This window comes from Lutra lutra, chromosome 9, assembly GCF_902655055.1.
Source record: "Lutra lutra chromosome 9, mLutLut1.2, whole genome shotgun sequence".
Lineage (NCBI taxonomy): Eukaryota > Metazoa > Chordata > Mammalia > Carnivora > Mustelidae > Lutra > Lutra lutra.
This window is the reverse complement of record NC_062286.1, coordinates 126,434,499-126,457,713: the sequence shown is the minus strand read 5'-3', so window position 1 is coordinate 126,457,713 and position 23,215 is coordinate 126,434,499. Positions and strand designations below refer to the sequence as shown.

The following is a 23,215-nucleotide window of genomic DNA, read 5'->3' as shown; positions in this document are numbered from 1 at the left end:
TCAGTAGGGCAAGGATGTGGTTGTTCTGGTCCAAGGGGAACGGGGGAATTCACATGTAGCCCCAGCAGGCTAGTTTCCAGGGTGGCCAAGCTAGCAGAGGGTAGTTAGAACAGCCCAGTGGGCATGAAGATAATTATGAAGCAGAGTACAGATCTTGAGAAAGGAGTTGGGGCATAGGACCCAGGCCTGGGAGAAGTAGCTGGCCGGACTAAAGGAAGAGGTTTGGGCTTCCTTACCTGCCAAGAAGGTTCACTGACACTTCTGGATCAAGAGTGTTAAATGACGAAACTAGACCACAGGCAGAAGGTGATCACTGTTGCAGAGCCCACAGCTAGAGAAAGCAGCTGAATGGGTCAGGAGGGTTCCTGCTATCAGTTGGGGGTCCAAGACTGGTTTCAGTTCCTCTCAAGGATGGAGGCAAATGGACCAGGAGCAGACATGTGGCTCTGATCTCCAGACACCTGGGGCTCTTCTTGCTTGCAGGCAGGCACCAGAGATGATTTCCAGGCATCCTCATTTCCTAAAGAGCTTTCTGTCTTCTCACTTGTTCTGGGGTTGGCCATGATTAGCCAAGACCACACTTATCAAGGACTAAGACAGAGGACGATAAGCAACCTGGAATTTTGTCTCTGGTCCGCAATACGCACCCTTGGAATAGAAACAAACCAAGGGCTGTTATGTTCTTTGGTTGGTTTGTCTTTTTGATTTTCTAAATCAACCACCACAGCCACAGCCACGCGAGGGAAGCAGCATGTCTCTATTCTTCCTGCAACTTCATGATCACCTGTATCCTGAATTAGTTTCCCCGCCCTGGGGGAAGCAGGGAGGACAGAGGACAAAACTCTCATAGGTGATGCGTGTTTTGCCTCCTTCTCTTTGAAGCAGATGGCAGCCGTGGGGAGCTGTCCCAGCCTACCCTCACGATCCAGACTCACCCCTACCGGGCTTGCGACCCCGTGGAGATGAGCTATCCCCGGGACCAGTTCCAGCCTGCCATCCGGGTGGCTGACCTGCTACAGCACATCACCCAGATGAAGAGAGGCCAGGGCTACGGGTTCAAGGAGGAATATGAGGTAAGAGACCAACCAGCATGCAGAGGTTTTATGGGTGCTAAATCCTTGCTACTCAAGGTCTGGTCCCCAGACCAGCAGTGTCAGCATCACTTGGGGGCATGCTGGAGAGACACCATCTCAGTCCCCACCCAGACCTACTGAATCACTTTGCATTCATACCTTCCTGCCATAGGAAGACAGAATGGCTCAAACCCCATCCCACCTGTTTAAAAAAAAAAAAAAAGCCAGTGATTTCTGGGAGACCTACTTGCTCATAGTCGCCTCTGGCCTTGTTATCTTGCTTCCGCTGTGTTCTCAACACCCATCCTACACGCCCCCACCAAGTCAGTATCACCTCTGGTGTCTGCTGTCTTCCCTCTCTCTGTACCTTCTCCTCACCCCTCCTCCCTCCCCAGAGCATCCCTAATGCAAAGGGCTTTGTGAGTAGCACTTGTTACTGAGGCTTGGGGAATAAGAGAAGGTTTGCAGCAAAGTTCAGAAAATGCTTGAAAAGAAGTACTCCTGAAGTTCTGGTCTCCTGACACAATGTCTGTCCAATCCCTCCCAAAAGTCCTTTGTGGCGTCCTCAAATTTTCCTTTTTTTTTTTTCTTCATCCCAGCAACCTGGAAAAGAATTCCTACACTCCCCTCACTATTATGCAGAACACCTCAGCTTTCTCTGTCTCCCTCCTTTTGATTGAGACCTGGTCCATTAGACCTCACCTTTTGCAAAGAATGAAATAAAATAGGAGGAAAAACTCATTAAGATGTTTTCCTGAACTAAGAAGACCTCATGCCCCTGGAGGAATTTTGCAAGTGTCCTCCTGAAACCAGCTCTAAAAACAAGCCTTTCTTTCTTTGATTCTCCTTTTCCTCTCTCTCTCCCTCTCCTCCTTCCTTCCCAAAATATCTTTTCAGCATCTACTGTACGCCAGGCTCCAAGTTATATGTACTAGTTTTTTGTGGGTGTTTTTTTTTTCACATGCAGCATGTGCCCCAAATATGCTTGCTTGAGTTACACTGTGTGCAGTGGGAACGCATTGACTCAGACTCTACACATTTGGAATTCTTGCTAATGCAGGCTAAGTTTATCTCTCAGATTATATTCTGAGAAAGAGCTTACCAAGCAGTATTTCACAAGCTGTGTGAGGTCATGAAATTGTGCTAAACTGGGGGTCCAGACAGCCAGATTCCAACACAATAAACTGTGTGATATTAGCATATCATTTTGCTACCTGCATTTTAAGATTCTTTATTAGTTGAATGGAGAGTTTGGATAAGGTGATTTCTAAGGGATCTGTCGGTCCTAAAACTTTATGAGCATATAAAACACGGTGGCAGGGGGCATATTTGACACATTTATGAGAACAAAAACGTTTATGTCGATGGGTGTGAGTAATGACCAGCTCAAGAGAACGTACATTTAATTTCAAATATGGTCCAAGTTAAAGAGCCTTTTTCATAGGCTCCGTCTACAAATTTTGGAGGAGAATTGGGGTAATAGTTGGAGGAGATGATCTCATCACCTTCCATCCCTGGGCCATATTTCCTAGGGGTTTTGTTGAATAGTCCCAGCCCCTGAAAGTGTTACACGCATGTGCTTCTGCACACCTATGTAGATCTGCTTGGCGAGTGAATGTCAGGAGAAAGTGTGCTGTTGGCAAGCCACTTTTAGTGTCATGGTGGTCCAGTAAATCATTAGTCCTACTATTTCATTTGTTTTAAGGTTTGCATAGCATTAAGGGAGACAGATGACTTATCAGGAAGAGGAACAAATAGTCAAAGACCAAGAAACACTATTCTAGAACCTGCGTTCTAACATTTGAAAACAAAAATACAAATACATTTGACTCCTTTAGTGCATTTCTTTCCAGAATGATATCTTTTTTTTTTTTTTTGCAAGTATCCATCCCTGTGTGATAGGATTTGGGTTGATCTTTAAAATTTATTTTTGTGCCTTTTTACATTTTCCAAATTTTCTGGCATGGAAACGGTCTACTTTTATAGTGAGAGAGAAAACAGTGCCTGTTGTTCCATCATTTAGTCCCCAGACGGAAACACCACTAACTAGACTAAACTTGCATTCAATCTGTTCAGGTTATATTAATCAGTTAACTGGGATGTTTAGCTTCTAGTTAACACATTTTCTGATTAACTGGAGATGATTTGGGAAGCGTTACTTTATGGAAAGCTTTCCATGGTGTGCCTGTCCCCTTTCCTAGATTCTAGCTGGATATTGCTTTGATCCTCAAAGCTCCCATGATGTCTGGAATCTATGTAATGGGTATATGAGTCACAGGTCTGCTTGAAGACTGTGCTCCTTTGTAGACATAAGGTTCCTCGGCCTCCAATCCTACTGTCAAACCAACATGCTATGTCCTCTTTCTTGCCTGTCTTTCCTGCTCAGGTTTTTTGTTTTGTTTTGTTTTGTTTTATTTTTCCATACAAATGAGTGGGTTTGACAAGTTGACATGCAAGTTAACCTCTCGGGAGTACTTGGCTGGCTCAGTCAGTTAAGTGTCTGACTCTTGATTTCTGCTCAGGTCATGCTCTCAGGGGTCGTGGGATCGAGCCAGTGAGGAGTGGGTCAAGTGTGAAGTGGGTCACTGTGCTCAGTGAGGAGTCTGGTCAAGATTCTCTCTCTCCCTCTGTCCCTCCTCCCACTCATGCTCACTCGTGCACTCTCTCTGTCTCTCAAATAAGTAAATCTTTAAAAAAAAAATGAGGTGTCTGAAATCTTGACAGGGAAGGCTCTAGGGCTAGGGCTGAAATAACGAGAGAGTGTCTTTACTTTCATATCTAGTGATTGCTGCAGGCTGTATGCTGGGATCTCAGTAGGATTGCTGGCTGGAACAGGCCTGGGCTTCCTCACAGCATGGTAACCTCAGGATGTTGGGCTTTTTACATGGTAGCTCATAGCTTCAAAGATGAGCCTTTTAGTGACCGAAGTAGAAAGTACATCATCCCTTGTGACCTAGACTTGGAGGTCATAAAGAATCACTACCACCTCATTGTATTGGTCATAAGCAAGTAATAATGGCCTCTATTCTAGGGAAGTGGAATTAGACACCTTCTCTTGAATGGACAGAGAGGAAGTTGCAGAACAGGAGATATTAGCAAATACAGTCTTTGGATGATACAGCCTCCCACACGTACCATGGAAAAAGAAAGAGTAGAGCAAAGGAGGGAGATGGTATATTCCAGGGACAGAAAGTAAGTGGGGTTCCAATATTAAATAGGGTAGAAAGGTCATCCTTAATTAAAAGATAAGCTTTGAGCAGGAGGAAGAAATCTAGAGGAAGAAAGTTCCAGATCAGCACAGGACAAGGAGGCCAAGGGTAGACTATAGACATGAGTAGAGTAATAGAAGATGTTATTGGAGAAATAAAGGGGGATCTGACCATGTAGTGCCTTATAAGACTTTGCAAGGACTTTGGCTTTTACTCTGAATGAAATGGAAAGCTACTGCAGAAATTTGAGAAGACAAATTACCATCTGACATTATTTTGAAATGCTCTTCCTAGCTACTGTGTTGAGAAGAGACATAGTAAGGCAACAGTAAAATCAGGGAGACCAGTCATGAGGCCATGGCAGTAACCCAGGTGAGAGACAAAGGTGAGGCAGTGGAGGTGGTGAGAAATGGTTGGATTCTGGATATATGTTGTAGATAGAACCAACAGATTTCCTAATACATTGGCATGGCGTGTGAAAGACGAGAGGAACCAAGAGTGGCTCCAGGGCTGTTATCTGAGCCACTGGAAGGATGGGGTTGTCACTAATGGAGATGGGGAAGCCACAGAGAGAAGAGACTTGGGGCCAATGGAACAACTGGGAGTTCAATTTTGAACTGAGTTTGAGATGTCTATTAGACCTGATAGTGGAGATGGATAGTAGGTGCTTGGATATATATTAGTATGGAATTTGGGAAAGAAGCCTGAGTTGGGGAGAAAACTTCAGGACTTACTGTCATATAGATAACAGATTATAGATTAATAGATTAATAGATTAAAGCCATAAGACTGTTCAAAGTCAGGAAGCAGGTGAGTACTGACAGAGATGATATCCAAGGACTGAGTCTTGTGGAATTTCAGCTCAATGTGTAAGTGCTCTCCATAGACTAGACATTGTACTAGGGTCTAGGAACTGGGAAGAGATAAAGCGCTTGCCTTCTGGGAGAATTTGAGCCTATTCTTAGACACAGGCATATAAACTGATCACTTTAATATCTTGGCAAAATGCCATAGTAGAGTGCTATGGGAACCCTTGGGTGGTGGCATGCATACAGCCTAGCCTGGGGATGGGTGGCCACTGGCTTTCCAGAAGACATAAAGCCTAAACCAAAGCTTGAGATATAGGAATATTCAGATGAAAGCAAGGAAGGGTGTTCTGGGCAGAGGGACTAGACCAGGTATGGTGTGGAGATATGCATGGCAGGTTGAGTGAAGAGAACCAGAAGAAGCAGAAGCAGTTTGGTACACAAACTATGTTTGGTGCATGAAGCATGGAGGGAGAGAGGGCTGGAATTATCAGAAGGAGTGGGCTGGGGTAGGGAAGCAATGCGACGCTTGTCGGGCTAAGGAGTTTGGATTCTATTCTAGGGGTCATGCAGAACCATGGAAGGGAGCAGCATTTTTTCTTTTAAGTTGAATTAGCCTTTTAGATATAATTGTTTGGCATAGATCAGAGCAGGGAGACCAGGGGCAGGTAGGCGGGTAGGCGGCCGGGACACTAATTGAAGGAAAAGATGGAATTGCTCAAACCAGGAGACTGGGCCCAAAGCCCAGACAAGCCCACACACATTTTCTCATGTAGAGACATAAAATCAGCTCGTGCTCTTTGGCGTGTAAACTTGAGTCTCTCAATATATATATTTTAAGTTCAATGACTTGAATTCACGTATGAATCGTTCTGAGTGTATCGTCAAAATGCCTGGATTCAAGTCCTGTCTCTTTCATTAAGTATCTGGGTGACCTTGGGCAGTCATTCTCCTTTCTTGGCCTCCATTTCCATATTTATGTAATGAGGGAAAAGGGATTGGTCCAAGTGATCTAGAAAATGTTTATGTCCCACAAATTTTGTGAGCCCAGGTAAGAACTAATTTTCTAGGCCAGCTGGATCTCCCTCCTATTGATAGTTCTACCGGACCCCTTTCTGGGGCTACCACCCCCCCGACCATATAGTTATATCTCAAGTCCTAGCAACCATGACTGACCAGGGGCCCTCAGTTCCCAGGAACTCAAGGAGACCTAAGGCATATTAACTGCACCTCCCATACAAATATGAGGCCTGGAGGTTTTTAGTCTCGGCCACACATTAGAATTATGTAGGGAAATTTTAAAAACACCAATGCCCAGGTTGTTCTTCAGACCAATTAAATCAGAATTCCCAGAGGTGGGATCCAGAGATCTGTATTTTCTAAGCTCTCCTGGTAACTATAATGCACTTTCAAGGTTAAGGGACACTGGTCTAAGGTGACCCATGGAGTCCCCAGTGCATGCCCTGCCTGTGCCCCCGGACCCATCACCTCACCTGCTCTACTAATTGCTGGTCACATCGGATGCCAGGGGACACGTGATAGCCCCTCCCAGAGGCTATGGAACCCATCCACATTGAAGCTAAGAGGCCTCCATCCCTGATCTTGGACTGCAGAGTCTTCACTCCTCCCTGTCCTGTTTTATCCAGCCCAGATTCTCCCACCTTCCCCAGTTACAAAACAAAAAACCCTAGCCTGCCAGCAAATGCTAGGAGATGTTGGCTGGAGAGAGGGGTTGTCTGTGAGCTGGGTAAGCCCAGGCATCATCGTGGTCAAAGAGTAGTGGGCTCGGAGAAGATGCAGAACAACAGGAAGTAGTGACTTTGCCATGGGAAGCATTTGAATCCCAGTCCAATCCAGGCAGTCTGTCATCGTAATGAATGATGAGCCCAATAGGGCGGCCAGAAGGTATCTGGTTATTACAGCCGCATTAAGACTATTTAAGGCAACAAGGAACAGCTGTGAGGAATAGGACACAGCCCTAATGGAGAGCAAACATTTGTTCATTCTCCAGCCCTAGATGGCCATGCCTCACGCATGGCTTCTGGAGGACAAAGCCAGTGTTGCCATGTTTCTCCTAGTCATCTGTGGGTGATAGTGGCAGGCAGCCTTGGCATGGGGCGTCACCATGGAGATCGATGCTTTGGTACAACCCAGGGCCCCCTTCTCTGCTCAAAGCCACCTGAGCAGAAGCAGAGTAGACCTTCTGCTTCTCCCACAACGTTTTCTCTCAGTTGATAAAATTAGTCATAGAGCATCCCGCAGGCAGGTGACTCCAAAGAGATTCTGGTCCCCCTCCTTAATTTTCAAATGAGGGTGATTCTGGGGAGGGACCTGGGGAATTAGCAGCAGGTGTCCCGGCCACAAAAGGGAAGACCATGGCTGTTCTCCAACTCTGGGAACTCCTAGTGACCAAAATAGGAAAACATGGACTCCATCTGCTCATTTCACTCCACTCCCTGTGGCTTAAAATAAGGAGAAAATTTGGGCCACCCTTTCCAGAGGGTGGCCCAAAGACATCAGTAGACCACATGGGTTTGGACTTGAGAGATTTTCTTGCAGGAAAAATCTCATGTAGGAGGGACTTAACTCAGTGCTTTCTTTTGAGCTTATTTTTATTTTCTACTTATAATTCTTTTTGTAACCGAACAAACAGTATATTCTGCATTTGATATGAGAGGCCTCCATAACCAAGCGAGTAATTTTCAGATGGTAACAGAGAAAAATCCCTTGACCAAGAGTCAAGACTTGGTTTTTGATCTGTTCCTGACATGCTGGGGGGTCTTGGCCAAGACTGTTCCATCCGCGTGTCCCCACCTCACCTCCTGTGAAATATTTGACTGCAGAGCATGGACTCCTGCAGTATGCTTCTATTTTATGTGGCTAGAAACACTCACTGAGTGCCTACTGTATACCTTGCACTGTTTGGAGCCCCAGAGATAGTTAGAAAGCTCAACAAAGGAAATGAAGTCCCTACTTTAAAGGAAGATCATGGTCTTACCACAGCTTGTACTTAGATAACAAACCCCAGTTAAAATGTTTTGTAGCAGGTGAGTAAGGCCAGCCCAGGATCAATGTGGGGGGTGGTCAGGGTGGTGTTCGCTTTTGCTTTTTATCAGTCATTACTTCCAAGATCAATCAGAATCTTCACAAAAGATGAGACACTGAGTTGAAGAAAAGTAGGAGGCTGGGTGGAGGAAAAGCATGAGTGTCGGGGCTTGGAAACATGAAAGGACTGAAATGTTGCAAACCAGTTCTTGGAAGAGAAACAAAGATGCCCGCCCATGAAAAGAGAAATAAAAATGAAACCAGCTGGGAGATAAAGAGGAATTTTACACCCCTTGCCCAGTTTTCCTGGACGAAATTAACAAGACCAATAGTCCTGGCTTGTAAGAGCCCTCCCTTCACTCTGGCTGACTTTGTTTCAAGAAAGAGCTGTTTGCCCATAGACAGCCACCCAGAAGCTCATGCACAAAGAGATAGTGTGTGGAGAGGACCATAAGTCAGTAGCCTAGAGTGGGATGCAGGGATCCCCCAGATCATGGGTTCAGAGCTGGGAGGAAAAGAGGTACCCTCGTGTGAGCTTCCCCAGGAGACAATTGGCTTCATGAGGGCAGGGCACATTCTTGCTCCTCTCTCTTCTACCAACCATCTGCAAAATATATATGAATACTAAATATCAACTTCACTGAATTACAGTGTGCTGGCAAAAGGCTATGTGATTAAGAATAGTTCTCTCCAGGGGGGGGAAAAAAAGGCAGTATTTCTTGTCTTTTCTTTTCTTTTTTTTTAAGATTTTATTTATTTACTTGAGAGACAGAAAGTGAGAAACCATAAGCTAGGAGAGGCAGAGGGAGAAACAGACTGCCCCCCACCTTTTAGGTTTTATTTATTTCCTTGAGGGAGAGGAAAAGGCAGTATTTCTTAAAGAAAGACACCAACGCAGAATGACTCCCACATCTCTGGGCTGTCTGTGTAGGGACACCGAGTATTTGCCTTAAAATTTAAGTTGACTCTTCCCCAGAAATCTGCTGCTCCCATTTACCTTACTCCTAAGACAATGGTTCTCAAACTGTGACATGTGTTGGAATCACCTGGAGAGTCAGGAAAGAACACGAGGACACAGGGTCGTTGACATGGGACAGGGGCCAGTCCTCTGCATTTGACCAAATTCCCTAAGAAATTTGAATGACTACCAAAATTTGAGAACCATGGTCCTAAAATTTCTTTTTAAAAGAAATCTTGAGCTTTTAATGGGGGGCTTTTTAAATGGTGCTCTGGGACTCTACACACAGACACGCACTCAACTCTTCTGCCTTGATCAGCACTCCTGTCACAGACAGATACCCCCATCGTGCTGCCATCTGATTTTCTACTCGGCTTCCCCCACAGAACTCATAAATTACCGTCTATTTAGTGACATGGTCGCAATAATATTTGCTCTCCTGATGCCACTCTGAGTAGATGTCATTAGTTATCCTCTCCTGCCTTCCCCATCCACATTTATAATCCCTAAGGCATGGGCTTTTCAGTGCAGAAAGAGACATTGTTGCAAGCTTGGGCCCTGCCGGGCCAGCCGGGCCACCAGGAACTCACACAGCTCCTTAGGGTGAAAGAGCGAAAGGTGCACATGTCTCAAGATACTTGTTCATAATATATACAGAACTGCCTACCAAATAGATGATGCTGCCTCAGACGTGTGGCTCTTGCACTGTGCACAACCAGTACAGCTGTCCATGGCAGCCCTTCCCGTCTACCAGCCAGCAGCGGACTTCAGTAAATATCAGTGTTTACTGAACTCATAGACATTCATGGAGACCAGACCTTGAGCCTCCAACACTTCACCAAACTTTCTCATTCTTTGAATACTCCATCTTACCTGTTCCTAGGGTGAATGATTTGTCCTGCTTTGTCCAGGATGGTCCCAGTTTTAAAATGAAATCCTACAATCCCGGGAAACCCTTTGGTCCAAGGCAAACCAGGATGGATGTTGCAAAGAGCCCCCATCTTTGGTCTTATGACAGTAAATGGGATGTTTGTGACGAAAGGGAGGCAGAGAGTGAGTTCCAGAAGTAAGCCGTGGGTGTCTGTAAGCACATCCTTAGGCAAGACAGGGAAGGACGAGACTCCAAACACCTGCGCACCCGACACGGTGTGAGCAACCTACCATGATTGCCTCCGGTAGTCACGAATCATCACCAAACTCCATGAGGTGTATTTGCTTTTCTTTGTTTTAAGTTTACATGCCATCAAACCCATTGGGGGGTGGGGCAGAGGTGTACAGTTCCCTAAGTTTTAACAAATGCATAGAGTCACGTAGACACCAAGAGGGATAAGAGTTCGGTTGGCAACAAACTCCCCTCCCTGCCCCACAGAGTCAAACCCTTCCTCCACCCCTAACCTGAAGGGTGTATTTTTTTCTTTTTAGTGTGTTAGGCTATAAACCGTTCTTAGTGCTCACTATTCTGAGTGCTGAGCATAGAAACAGCCACTTCCTCTTTGCCTCCATGTCCCAGGTGGAGCAGAGCAGCTGAATCTGTGGCACAGGCAGGTCCCCACTGCAGCCCCCGCACCCCCCGCCCCCAGCCTGAAGGCCAGGCTCAGAAATGTGGCAGGGCTGGGAAGGGCAATTATTGACTTCATGTTCAGAAAAGTTCATGGAGACCAGGAGGGACAAAATATTCCCTTCTAGTCTGTCTGCCTTTTGCAAAGCCCTGACTTTTCCCTGACTCACTAGGCACCACTGGTGGACAAGAGGCATTCCTGACAAAAATGAAGGAAAGAGGGGATGTGGAGAAAGGGGAACCCTCTTACACTGTTGGTGGGAATGCACGTTGGTGCAGCCTCTTTGGAGAACAGTGTGGAGATTCCTCAAGAAATTAAAAATAGAGCTTCCTGGGGCGCCTGGGTGGCTGGCTCAGTGGGTTAAGCCGCTGCCTTCGGCTCAGGTCATGATCCCAGGTCCTGGGTTCAAGCCCCACATCGGGCTTTCTGCTCAGCAGGGAGCCTGCTTCCTCCTCTCTCTCTCTGCCTGCCTCTCTGCCTGCCTCTCTGCCTACTTGTGATTTCTCTCTGTCAAATAAATAATAAAAATAAAATCTTTAAAAAAAAAAATAGAGCTTCCCTATGACCCTGCAATTGCACTACTGGGTATTTACCCCAAAGATACAGATGTAGTGAAAAGAAGGGCCATCTCTACCCCAATGTTTATAGCAGCAATGGCCACGGTCGCCAAACTGTGGAAAGAACCAAGATGCCCTTCAACGGACGAATGGATAAGGAAGATGTGGTCCATATACATGATGGAGTCTTATGCCTCCATCAGAAAGGATGAATACCCAACTTTTGTAGCAACATGGACGGGACTGGAAGAGATTATGCTGAGTGAAATAAGTCAAGCAGAGAGAGTCCGTTATCATATGGTTTCACTTATTTGTGGAGCATAACAAATAGCATGGAGGACAAGGGGAGTTAGAGAGGAGAAGGAAGTTGGGGGAAATTGGAAGGGGAGGTGAACCATGAGAGACTATGGACTCTGAAAAGCAATCGAGGGTTTTGAAGGGGCGGGGGTGGGAGGTTGGGGGAACCAGGTGGTGGGTATTGGAGAGGGCACGGATTGCATGGAGCACTGGGTGTGGTGCAAAAACAATGAATACTGTTATGCTGAAAATAAATTAATTAGTTAAAAAAAAAAAAAAAAGGAAAGACCCAGGGGAAAGGGTGCCTCCTGATGGAGACCCTCCGGAGTATGCCAGAGAATGCCATGGTGGGCAGGCATGTTGGGGAAGTCCTGGCAGGCTGGACAGCTCATGGAGAAAGTAGGCCATCATCTGTGCCTCGAGGCAGCAGCCAGGGAGTGCCTGGTCAGCATTCCCTGGGCCTGGTTTTACTGCACCCCAGGGCATATCCTACCCAATTATCTCCAAGGATACAGTCAAACCATATGAGGAACATCATAACTGGCAGAATCTGCCAAGGATAGGCGGTGCACAGGGAAATGAAATGGCAGGACACTCCCCGCCTTGGGTGGCAGCTGAGTTGCTCCTGGGAGCTCTGTATTCTGACATTTCACTATTTGGGCACAATGGAAAGAGGCTTAGATACAAAGACGAGTGTGCAAGGAAGGATGGCCAGCTTCAGAAAGGATCCTCCTATCTCAGGAGAGCCAAGCCAACAGGTTGAAGGAACCAGCCAGACATCAGGGGCCATTCCTGGTTAGAGCAGGGAACTAAAGTAGTAAGTGGGGAAACTGAAGTAGTTTCCACAGTCCTGTGGACTGATTCAGCACAGCAGGGCCTGCAAAGCCCATGACCCCCACCGGGGGTGGAGTGTCTGGCTTACGGAGCTCTGTGGCTGGGAGTGAAGCTGGATGGGTGAGCGGGTGGGTCGCAGTCACAGGGAGAGTTAGGAGGCACCAGATCTGAATTTGACTCTCAAGTCTGTGAAGCCTGGCAGCAGGGATGAAGGGAGGGTTCATGAGACAAGAGCTCCGAGTCACTTATCGCGCTGCTGGGACTGGCTCAGCCTCCTCATCTGGAAACATGTCCGAAGCACGTTCACTGGTGTAGAATAAAACTCATACTCGTGGCGGTGGTTCACCGACCACCATTGCACGCCACTCCCTCCCCCGCCCATGTTTTGCGTCACTTGCTTGCTCCTATTCTCTAGACCCCCGAGAGCAACCCCCCTTCCAGCTCCAGAACACACCAAGCTCATTCCATGTCAGGGTCTTTGCACTTGCTCTTGCTTCAGCCCTAGAATGTTCTTCCCCCTGCTTTCGCCACGGCTGGCTTCTGCTCGACGTTCAGTGTTCAGCCCCAGTGTGTTAACAAGACACACGTAGGAACACACCGGGTGTTGAGCAAGCCAGGTTTAAATCCTGCAGGATATCTCAGTAAAAGGACATGAGAAACAGCTCCGAGGTTGTGGGCTATGTTGGGGGATACGGGGCTTTGTTCGGGATTGGGCATTGTGAGGCAGTGGTGAGATTGGGGAACTTAATAAATCCTAGCTCTAAGAAGAGGACGCTGGACAGAGGCTAAAGCTGTGAGTGACAGAGAAGCAGCCATCTCTTCTACGACCCAGGATAGGTGGAACTTTGGTCATATTTTCTTTTTTCTTGGCTTGGACAATATTCATGCTGTGTCTGTGTTTAGTTAGGACCACACCGTGGTCATTTTTATGCCTTGCCCCATCCTGGCCTCAGAGTAGCCTCGTCCGATGTTGGCATTCTGAGAAATTGTTTATGCTCAAGAGTAAGACACCGGGGTCCGACTGTGAGTGCCTGGCCAGCTGCTGGATGTTAGGGGTTGCTTCTTTCTTTCTCAAATGTCACCTTTTCAAAAATGTCCTATGCAGTCCATTCTATCCGAAGCTGTCCCTTGCTCCTAGGCACTGTCTACACTGGCACCTTGTGTATTGCCATGAACGCGCTGGGATATACTGGTTTATAAACAGTAATTATCTTGTCTGTTCATTTATTGCCTGCACCTTCCCACAACTAGAACTAAGTTCCTTAGATCCTGGGTGCCACGTTCGTTGCTGTTATTTCTAGAACCTAAGAATGGCATGTAGCACCCAGATGGTTGCTGTGGAACAGAGGGAGAGAGGGAGCACAGGAAGAAGGGCGGAGGAGTGGAGGGAAGATGGATCCACTCAACTCGTATGCTCAGGCAAGTCATTTCCTGTTTCTAGACCTCACTTTGCCGATCTCTAAAGTGAGGCAACGGTTTTCTCAGAAGATCCTTCCAGGTCTGACTTTTGAGGATTCTGTGAACACCACAGCTCAGACCTCCAGGGATGAGGACATCCCCAAATGCGTCCTCTAGGATATCCCCAAATGATTGCCTTAGAAAAAGCAACACTGTTGAAGAGTAACATTTCCACACTCAGAGAAGAGTGTAAAAATAGAGCTCGCACTCTTGGGAGAAGAGAATGAGAAGAGGAAAGCAGAGATTGATAATGGATGATTATAATGAGATGGCAATTTTGGCTTGAAAAGAATGTGATTAGCTCCTAATGACCGCCACCATTCCCTAGTCAATCTACTGTAACTAGCCACTAATGTAAAAATAATGGCCCTCGGCTGGCTCACTTTGAAGATGGAGATGAGTCTCCCTTTCATACTTTTACCCCGTCATATTTTTTTTTCCTTCAAGAGATTATCCCCTATTACATTGCAGCTCCCTAAAAAGGGAAATGGACATATGATCAAAGTCTGCCAATTAGGGGGTCATTACTGCTCACTCCTAGGCAGCTCTGTTAGGCCTCGCCTCCTCTACCTCGGTCAACAATATCGTGGCCCCCAGGCTCACCCCTCTTCCCCCAGCCCCACCGAGGGACTCGGAGAGCCTCCCAGGGCTATGTCAGGGGCCCATGTGGTTTCCCAGAGAAGGGCCACTTAACACAACTGCTTTGCTCAGCTTAAGATTTTTCAAAGGATATCGGCATGCTGGGTGCATCCTGAAGGTTATGGCCTGGATGTTGAGACAACTCCCAAATTGTGCCACTTAAGGACTCCGAGGGTGGACAGGGATCGTCATCATATCTCTGCAGTATCACAGCACAGAGGTGTATGTTAATCCTGTGGGTCCCCCATGGTGTAGGGCAAAGGCAAAGTACGTGGAGGCAGAGGAAACAAAATTCTGTCCAAACTGTCCATAAGCGAGACAGGAAGAATTATGAGGTAGTGAGCTCTCTGTCCCCAAGCATGTCCAAGTAGCTGATGCTACGGATCAGCCTTCCCACTGCCCAGAAGGTCACCATGGAAGGGAACACAACCAGATAGTTTCAAGGTCACTGACACCTCTGAGATTAAAGAGAACACACAGAAGCCACCTCACCCACGAATGTTTTCAACCATCTGTCCACTCCATTCATTTATTCCAAAGGGGATTCAGGTAGATATGAAATACAGGCCAGTGTTGGGCTCTAGAGATAGAGACACGAACAAGAAGCTGCTCTTTTCCTGGAGTAGCCCATCATTAGGTTGGGAGACAGGACTTCCAAATTATTAGATGTAAAGGAGTCCATCTAATCATAGAAGTGACCCACTAGATGGTGAGGAAGTGGAGTGCTGGGGGAGGTAGCAGGAATGGAGATTTCACGAAATAGAAGATGCTTGAAATGGGTTTTAAAGGGTATGTAGGAGATTTCCAGGAAGACTCAGGTGGAAGAGAATTTCAGGCAGAGGGAACAGCATATATAAAGTCGGTCTCGGAAGTCTGGAACACCTGAAATGGTCTGTGGCCTTGCATTTGGTTCCCTATCTTTAGAATATTAGCATAAGGGCAAGGAATGAGGCTGGAGGGGTATGTAGGAACCTTGTATCGAAGACTTTGGAATTTATCCTGAAGATAATGGCAAGGGGAGTAACTGGGTCCTATTCACATTTTAGAAAGATCTCTCTGATTATAGTGGAGAATGGATTGGAGGGGACAAGACAAAAGCAAGAGAAACCAGTGAGGACACTCGTGGGAAAGTATTTCTCCAGGTAAATTCATTATTTGCAAGAAGGGTGGCTGTGCATTAGAACCTCCCAGGGAGTTTAAACACTGCTGACAGCCTGTGTCCCATCCCCAGGGAGTCCGATGAAATTTAATAGGGCTGTGACGTTGGGAGTTTTGAAGCTTCCCCAGACCATTCTAATGTACAGCCATAACAAAACCTTCAGCGAACCATAACCTAAGCCTTAGCACATAGTAGGTACTCAACAGATTTTTTTCCCCCCAAAATAATTATGAAAATATTTGGAGTGTCCTATTCATGGCTTCATACCACTTTGGTTGGTTGGATATAATGGAATGAACAGTTGGCCTTTATCACACAGAGTTTCCAGTAGAATAACCAATCCCAGAGTACCCGCTTAAACCTTGAGAAGTCCAGTGTTGCCGGTGAGACAGTCATGGCCCGCCACTGCAGAGAGCCAGAAATAGATGGGCCTGGCAGGTTGTCTGAAGCAGCAGGAGCTACTGGGCTGGGGCAGGAGGGTGAGGCCCCAGAACTAGAATCTTTGAGTTCTAAGAATTACATGCAAAAGCAAGAACCACTTGTGGTCTAGAGATGCCCTACGCCGATGGCAAGGGGGACGCAGGGTGATGGTCATTTGTAATGAAGAGGAAGGGAGGAGGAAGAGGACGAGGAGAAAAAGGAGAGACAGGCCCTCTGTAAAGTGAGCACTTCTCTCTCTCCATGACACTTTTGTCACACTCATATTTCGGGCAGAGATTGGTGCCCAGAGCCTAGCACCTGCTTCGCTTCTCCTCTGGGATGCTTAAGGGTTTGTGACACACAGAGAATAAAATTCTGATCACTTAATAGCTGGGAAGACACTCTAGTACCCTGGTCTGAAACCCTGGGGAAGGCGAACTTGGGAGAACACAGCTTAGCCAGGCAGCCTAGGCAAGGGCCTCCCACCCCATCTCCTTTCCATCTAGAATGGCAAGGTAGCAGAATGAGCACCAGTTCTACCTTCCCAGCCACTGCAGAGCTGAGGATCCCAGTCATGCTTCTAGAAGAAAGGTCAACAAAGGGCAGCCACAGGCTAAATCCCACCCAACACCTGTTTTCATAAATTAAGTTTCATCAGATCATACTCAGCTTTGTCTGTGACTGCGTTCCCTCTGCACAGACCACAAGTGGAGGCGGCACAGAGTACTTGGCCTGAAAGCCCAGGCTGCTGACCCCTTACAGGAAGTTTGCCAACGTCTTCTCTAGAAGACCCACCCAGGTTGGCTTAACACACGGGAGATTGGAAGCAAGAAAGGAGGTACTGTGAATGAGCTGGGCTTTTCCTAGGCAGTGGTCCTGCATGCCCACTGATGGGTGGCATTTCTGACCATTCGGCTGATGGACTTGTTGAGGCTGAACCTAGTAAGGGATGGATGGACAAAGGCAAGGCCAGCGTAACGAGATGAGAGGATGCTGGTCTCCCCCGCACTGCAGACAGGGGTGTTAGACTGAAGGAATCACAGATCCAGCCTCAGAAGCAGTGTCCAGCCCATGAGCAGGGCACTCGGCCCACGCCGCAGGTTGCAGGGTGGAAACAGGAATCAGATTCATGCTGCTGCAGCTTCCCTACCTCTGTTCCTGCTCCCTTAAAACGCCCAGCGTCCTTTTCTGTGAGATAAGCGACTGTACCCTCCCTTGTGTTGTCACCACACTTGGCTCCTAACTCTCTCAATCATTCCACATGCTTGTTGACTTGTCTCTCTCCTCTTGGATTGATGACTCCCAACCCTTCCCCCAGCTCTGACTGGGAACGTCTGTGTCCAGCCTCCCACTCAGCATCTCAGCTCCGGTGCCGACTAATCATCTCAAACATGCTTCTGATGCTGCAGCTCTTACTGTGTGGAACACAGTGAGAAGCACACGGCCGCAGCAGGTGTCAGGCGCCATTCTAAGCACTTGATGTGCCCAGAACACAACGTGTAGTCCCTGCCTCCCCGGTCTCTCTCTCCCCATGGACTTCCTCCATCTCCGCAAATGCTGCGGCTCTCCACTCACTTCTTCAAGCCAACAGTCTAGGAATCAGCCTTCATCCCTCTTTCCTTCATGGTCCACACCTACAGCAGATGTGCTGGCCTGCTCGTGTCCTCTCTACACTCGTCTTCCCATGCGTGCTCACCCAGTGCCCGCCACCTGGAAGCACCTCTGGCTTGTTGCCCAAGGACTTTTCTAGAGAATATGCACAGCTTACCCACAGAGCATGGCAGAAGTGCCAAGGGATTTCCTAAGAGTTGTCCTCAACCTGTGGTACATGAGAATTGGTGGGTAGATACCCCCAACCTGCAATGGGCCTGTGAGATTAAAGCCTGGATGTGCACTGTGGTGACTTGCTTCCTGGGGTACCATGTACTGACTTCCTTCCCATGATCGTATCGTTGCCCCCACTCTCTCACCCGTGCTCCTTAGGATTGCCTCCCAAGGAAGATCTCCTTTTCAAATCTTTGTTTCCAAGTCTGCTTCTGAGGGAACTAAAATCTACAGTATTCAACTGACCATCCTGAAAATAACCGCTTCTCACTACATCTACTGCCACCATCCCAGTAAAGGGTCCACGGTAGCCTCATCTCTTACCTGGACCATGGCAACAACTTCCTAACTGATCTCCCTGCCTCCTCCCCAGGCATCCTAGAACCTGTGTCCCATATTGGAGCCAGAAGGTACTTTGTAAAATATAAATCAGATCAGCTAACTGCACTGTTCAGAACCCTCCCATGGCTTTCCATCTCACTTAGAATAATATCCAACTCATTACCAGTGACCACAATACTTTTTATAGTTTGAGCTGTCCCAGCCCATGCAGATGCCCCCATCACCGCTCTCCCTGCCTTACCCTTGGATACGGGCATTTGGTCACCATTTTAGCACCTGCTGTTCCCTCTGCCTGGAAAGCACATCCTGCTTTTGGCACAACTGACTTTTTCACGTGATTAAGGAGTTTGGTATTACATGGAGCACTGGGTGTGGTGCATAAACAATGAATTTTGGAAAAGTGAAAAAAAATAAAATTAAATTAAAAAAAAAAAGGAATCAGGTTAACTGTTCCCTTCTCAGAGAAGCCCTCCTGGACTGTATAATCTGAAGAAACTCTCACCATCCTTCTCCCTGCTTGCTTTTCTTCATAGCACTTTCCACAGTCTGAATTTACATATGTCTTCTCCCTCATCTGTGGCATCGCCTGGTTGACTAGAAGCTCAAAGGGAACTTTGTCTATTTCTCTGTATCCCGAGTACCTATAACAGTGCCAAGTACATATTCGGGACTCAGTAAATACCTGTCAAATGACTGTGTTAATGAGCAAATGACTCCCCTTTTGGGCCACGTCTGGGCTCTTGACACACAGAAGGCATCAGTGACATTTGAGTCAATGAACGAGTAGATAAGTTCATGATGGGGCCAAGTTCACATTCTCCCCAGGCCACATTGAAGAACACGGAGCCCTTTGTACTGAGTGACCATCCCAGTGGATCCGATTTCCCTTCCGGCTCATCCACACATGGAGAAAGCCCCTATCTCAGGCCATTCTAACCACTCTGTCCTTCCTTTCTAGGCTTTACCAGAGGGGCAGACAGCTTCGTGGGACACAGCCAAAGAGGATGAAAACCGCAATAAGAATCGATACGGAAACATCATATCCTGTAAGAGCCCTGAGGGCTTGGGGAGCAGCCAACTCAGGGCCCAGAGGAGCCCAGGGCTACTCTGGTCACACTAGGGGAAGGGATTATGGGTTCTGCTGGCCCCCACTAGGGGCAGGTTCATGACTTCTGCCAGTCCCCACTGTGAGAGGGGCAGGTGCTGTAAGGTGAGTGCCTTGAACAGCACATGCCCTGTGTGGCAGAGGCCTGCATTGGCCAAGACGCTTGGCGGCCCCGAGCCTGCAGGAAGAAAGCATGTTTTGTGCAGAGGTCAGTGAGGCACGCAAGGTCATTACTTTTTGCTTGACAGTGAGCTTTAATATTCCTGTAATCACCCGTGATACATGGTTTTACGAAGGCTCTGATGCAGAGTGGTTAGAGCCCTGTGGAGTCAGACTGCCTGGGCTTCTATCCCAGCTCTGGGGCCCTCGGCAAGGTACCTGACCTCTCGAAGCTTCAGTTTCTTCCCTTGGAAATGTTACAAACAATAAAGACAGGGTCGTTTAAAAAAGGTAGGTGAACCTTTGCACAGTGCTTGGCACCATTACTTTTAGCCATAGAGTTAGTTTCTCGTGGTCCCTGAAGGTCAGAACAGATAAATAATTCCACCTTCTTTGAACCAGAAATCACTGAATACCCATCAGGTGACATGAAATCAACCAGGTTGGTAGGGGATGGGCGTGGTCAGGGGTCCATTTTGGAAAGATCACTAGGGTAGCTGATTGGGAGGATGGATTCGATTGGGAGAGCCTGGAGATGGAGGAACAGGAGGCTACTGCAGTGGTCCCAGCAAGGGACAGTGAAGCCTGAATAAGGACAGTGCCAACACACAACATTGTGCGTGACTGTGCGTAATATTCAGTGCTAGACAGTGAGACAGGGAGAGAGGCGTAGGTCACACGGTATTATCACTGCAAATACTGGTATGTACAGCCTTCAAAGCAGCATAAATACAGAGAGGACAAAGTTACTTCAAGCAAATGTTGAGCCTATAGCCTGATTGAAACAAGAGTTGGCAACAGCCTTTGTCTGCCATGGTATATTCAACCTGGACCTTTTGACATCTCACCGATTGTGTGCCTTGCATCTCTGGTCTCAGCTCTCAGGATTACCCCGTCTAGCCAACAACAGAGGGGGGAAAAAAAGACCTTGAATAACAAATTATTTCTAGCCCAGTTCAGTGTTTTGTTTTGTTTAACTGTCTAGACATTGCCTAAGAAAAAAACGTGGAGGAAGAAAGCATAAGATAGAGGCAGCTCGCAAAGGAAGAAAGAGGCAGAAGTTTTAGCTTAGCTGTTTCCGGTGCTGATTTAGGAATGCGCTATGAACGATAGAACCAATCAGAAAACATGTATAATTTGTCTCTTGGAAGATAGTCATGCAGGCAGCAAGATTTCTTGCAAGTGAAGCATTGAAAAGAGATGCTCGAACAATCAGGATGTGTGTTTTTAAGACCCACAACGTGTGGGCCTCTGCTGACCCAGGCCTTGTGCTGGGCCCTCTGTCTCTGCTCCCATGGAGCTCCCGTGCTGGGCACAGGTAGCAGCTCACTCTGACCATCCTCTGCTCGGGCACCATGCATATCATGCCCTAAAATTATGGACTGTGAGACCTTAGGTGATCACGTCAAACCTTAGTCATCTCTCTGTAAATTGGGTACAAGGAGGTCTTCCTCCTGGGGTGTTGTGCAGATAAGAAAAGATAAAGACTAGAGCACTATGAGGAGCCCTGGCCTCCCTGAGAGACAAGAATATCCAGCCTGGGCCAGGCATCCACGCAAAAGCCCATGGGGGCTAAGGATGAAAAGGTACACCAAGCTGTCTGTCTTCCAGACTTCCCTGCCCATCCTTGGCCCCCAGCACCTTCGCCCGAGCCCTCGTCGGCTCTCAAAACCTGGACTCCGTCCAACCCTTTTCCTACAGCTGCACATCTAATCAGACCCCCACCTTCCACTTATCTATCTCTGACACAAGCCAGGGGGACATCCTCAAAATGGCAATTGGATCATGTCGTTTTCCTATGGAAAACCCTTCAAACGGCTTTCCTGCATTTCTACACATTCCTTATCCAAAGGCCCTTAGCCACCTTTCCAACTCCTGTTTCATAATGTGTCCCCTCCCTCCTGGTTTCCTCAGTGAACCCACACTGATCTTCATTCAGTCCCTTGAGCTTTCTGTGCTCCTTCATGCCACAGGGCCTTTGCACACTCTGTGTACTCTATCAAAGTGCCCTTCTCACCTCACTTTGCTCTACTACTAAGTTCTACTTATTCTTCAGATCCTTCTCAGTCATCACCTCCTCAGGGAATTCTTCTGGCCCTTCAAATTTGGTCAAAACCCCATTATTCACTCCTTGGGGACAATGCATGTCTTCTCTTTAACCCTCCTCATCATTGAGATTTGAGAGGCATTTGGATGACTATCTGCTGACTGCCTGGTTTCCTCACTGGAATAGATGCTCTGTGACAGCAGGCAGATGACTGTACTTCTGTGTCCCCAAACCTGGTGTATGGCTGGGGCTCAGCAAATAGAAACTTAATGTTGGAAAGCAGACACTGTGCAAGACCCCAGAGAGCTTCAGCCGTGGACCACTCCCTTCTGGCTTCTCAAGTAAAATAGAGAATATTTGGGAAGAACAGAGGGAGGTAGGCGGGATGACAGAGGGCACAATGATATGCAGGAGGAAGAAGGGACTGAGCCTGAGTGGGGGCAGAGAGCTGGGACACAGGAAGGGGCAGGAAGAGAACCATCCCGGCCCCTGCAAAAGCTGCAGCTCGGAAGGCGGGATTCCAAGTAGCAAGGAAAAACAATGAAGGGGATTGAACTCCATCCCTGGGGGTGCAGAAGACACTGTCCGCTCTCGTCCCACCCGCACCCCATGGCCTCTCCCCCACCCCTGGTGTAGAGGAACACCAGCAGACCGTCTGGCATCCTCGGCCGGAACTAGGGTGAGTGAGCGAGGCACCCGGCATGCAACGTTCAAGGAGATGCCATGCTCAGGGGAGCGACCCCGAGAGCAAGCGCCTCACTGAGGGCTGTGCCTGGGCACCTCACCTGCTTCCCCCTCAGGCCTCCCTGACTGCCTCTCTTCACCGGAGGACCTGCTTCAAAACTGGGGCAAGACACTCCGTGGAAAAGGCCGTCTCTCTCTGGCCAGTGAAATAGCCCAGCTCCTTCCCACCCCACTGAGGGTGTGTTCTCTACCTTTTCCAGAATTCGCACAGGGCCTGGGCTGCCGTTGTCCACCACAGGAACAGTCTTGAAACACCCCCTCTTGGGGGCTGCCTTCTCTGGGCTGCCTCCCCACCCCCGCTTCCTGCTGGTGCCCCTGCTCCCACATAAATCACATGCCCTGGGGTCCTCCTCCCGCATCCCCTTCTGGGGAAACCCAGAGATGGCAGAGGGAATTCAAACACCTAACGATACCACCGCAATGGGCCCAAATAATCCTTCTCATGGATGGATCAGTAACTCTCCAGGACACTGCAGCCCGAGTCGGTCTGCACTCCCTACAAAAGGAGACAGGATCAGGCAACCTGTGCATTCAAAAACGCTGGAAGATGTACAGAGGAACCGAGCAAAGAAAGAGTCCTGGAATTAAACAGGAAAGGGGAAAGAGAGACAGCCCCGAGGAACGGAAAGTGTTCCTGTCCTTGTATGTGTCCCTCCCAAAGGCAAAGTCTGCCACGGCTTGATAAATGGAAACATTCTTGGCATAAGAAGAAAACCGGGTGTGATTAGCATCTTAAGGAACCCAGAGCTCTGGGAGGCTGGAGTGGAGGACAAAGGCCCAGGCCAGGAGGGTAGAGAAGATGAAAGGGGAAGAGGAGGAGGGAGAGCACTGCCTGCAAATGAAACAATGAAAGAGAAACCTTCGTTAAATCAGCCCTTTCTTCCATGGTAGCAGAGACGATGGGGTTTCCAGCGGCGGGATGACAAGGCAATGAAAGGGAAGGAAGTGAACGGAGATCCAGAACAAAGAGTTCTTTGCTT

At 47.9% G+C, this 23,215-nt stretch overlaps 1 protein-coding gene and 1 non-coding gene across 13 annotated transcripts in view; one reads left to right on the top strand and one right to left on the bottom strand.

Moving 5' to 3' along the window:
• The window catches only part of PTPRT (protein tyrosine phosphatase receptor type T), a 1,067,282-nt gene that overhangs the window by 959,526 nt on the left and 84,541 nt on the right, over window positions 1–23,215 (top strand). For 8 of the 12 annotated variants that reach the window (XM_047746505.1, XM_047746499.1, XM_047746503.1 and 5 more), the window contains 2 exons: window positions 883–1,073; window positions 19,139–19,226. In XM_047746505.1, the coding sequence (XP_047602461.1) occupies window positions 883–1,073; window positions 19,139–19,226 (279 nt within the window). The remainder of the gene's footprint in view (window positions 1–882; window positions 1,074–19,138; window positions 19,227–23,215) is intronic. The other 4 variants (XM_047746504.1, XM_047746498.1, XM_047746501.1 and 1 more) reach the window with 1 other exon arrangement.
• On the bottom strand, window positions 10,513–10,650 carry LOC125110186 (small nucleolar RNA SNORA43). The gene has a single exon (XR_007130508.1). It is a non-coding gene; the product is annotated as a small nucleolar RNA SNORA43 (small nucleolar RNA).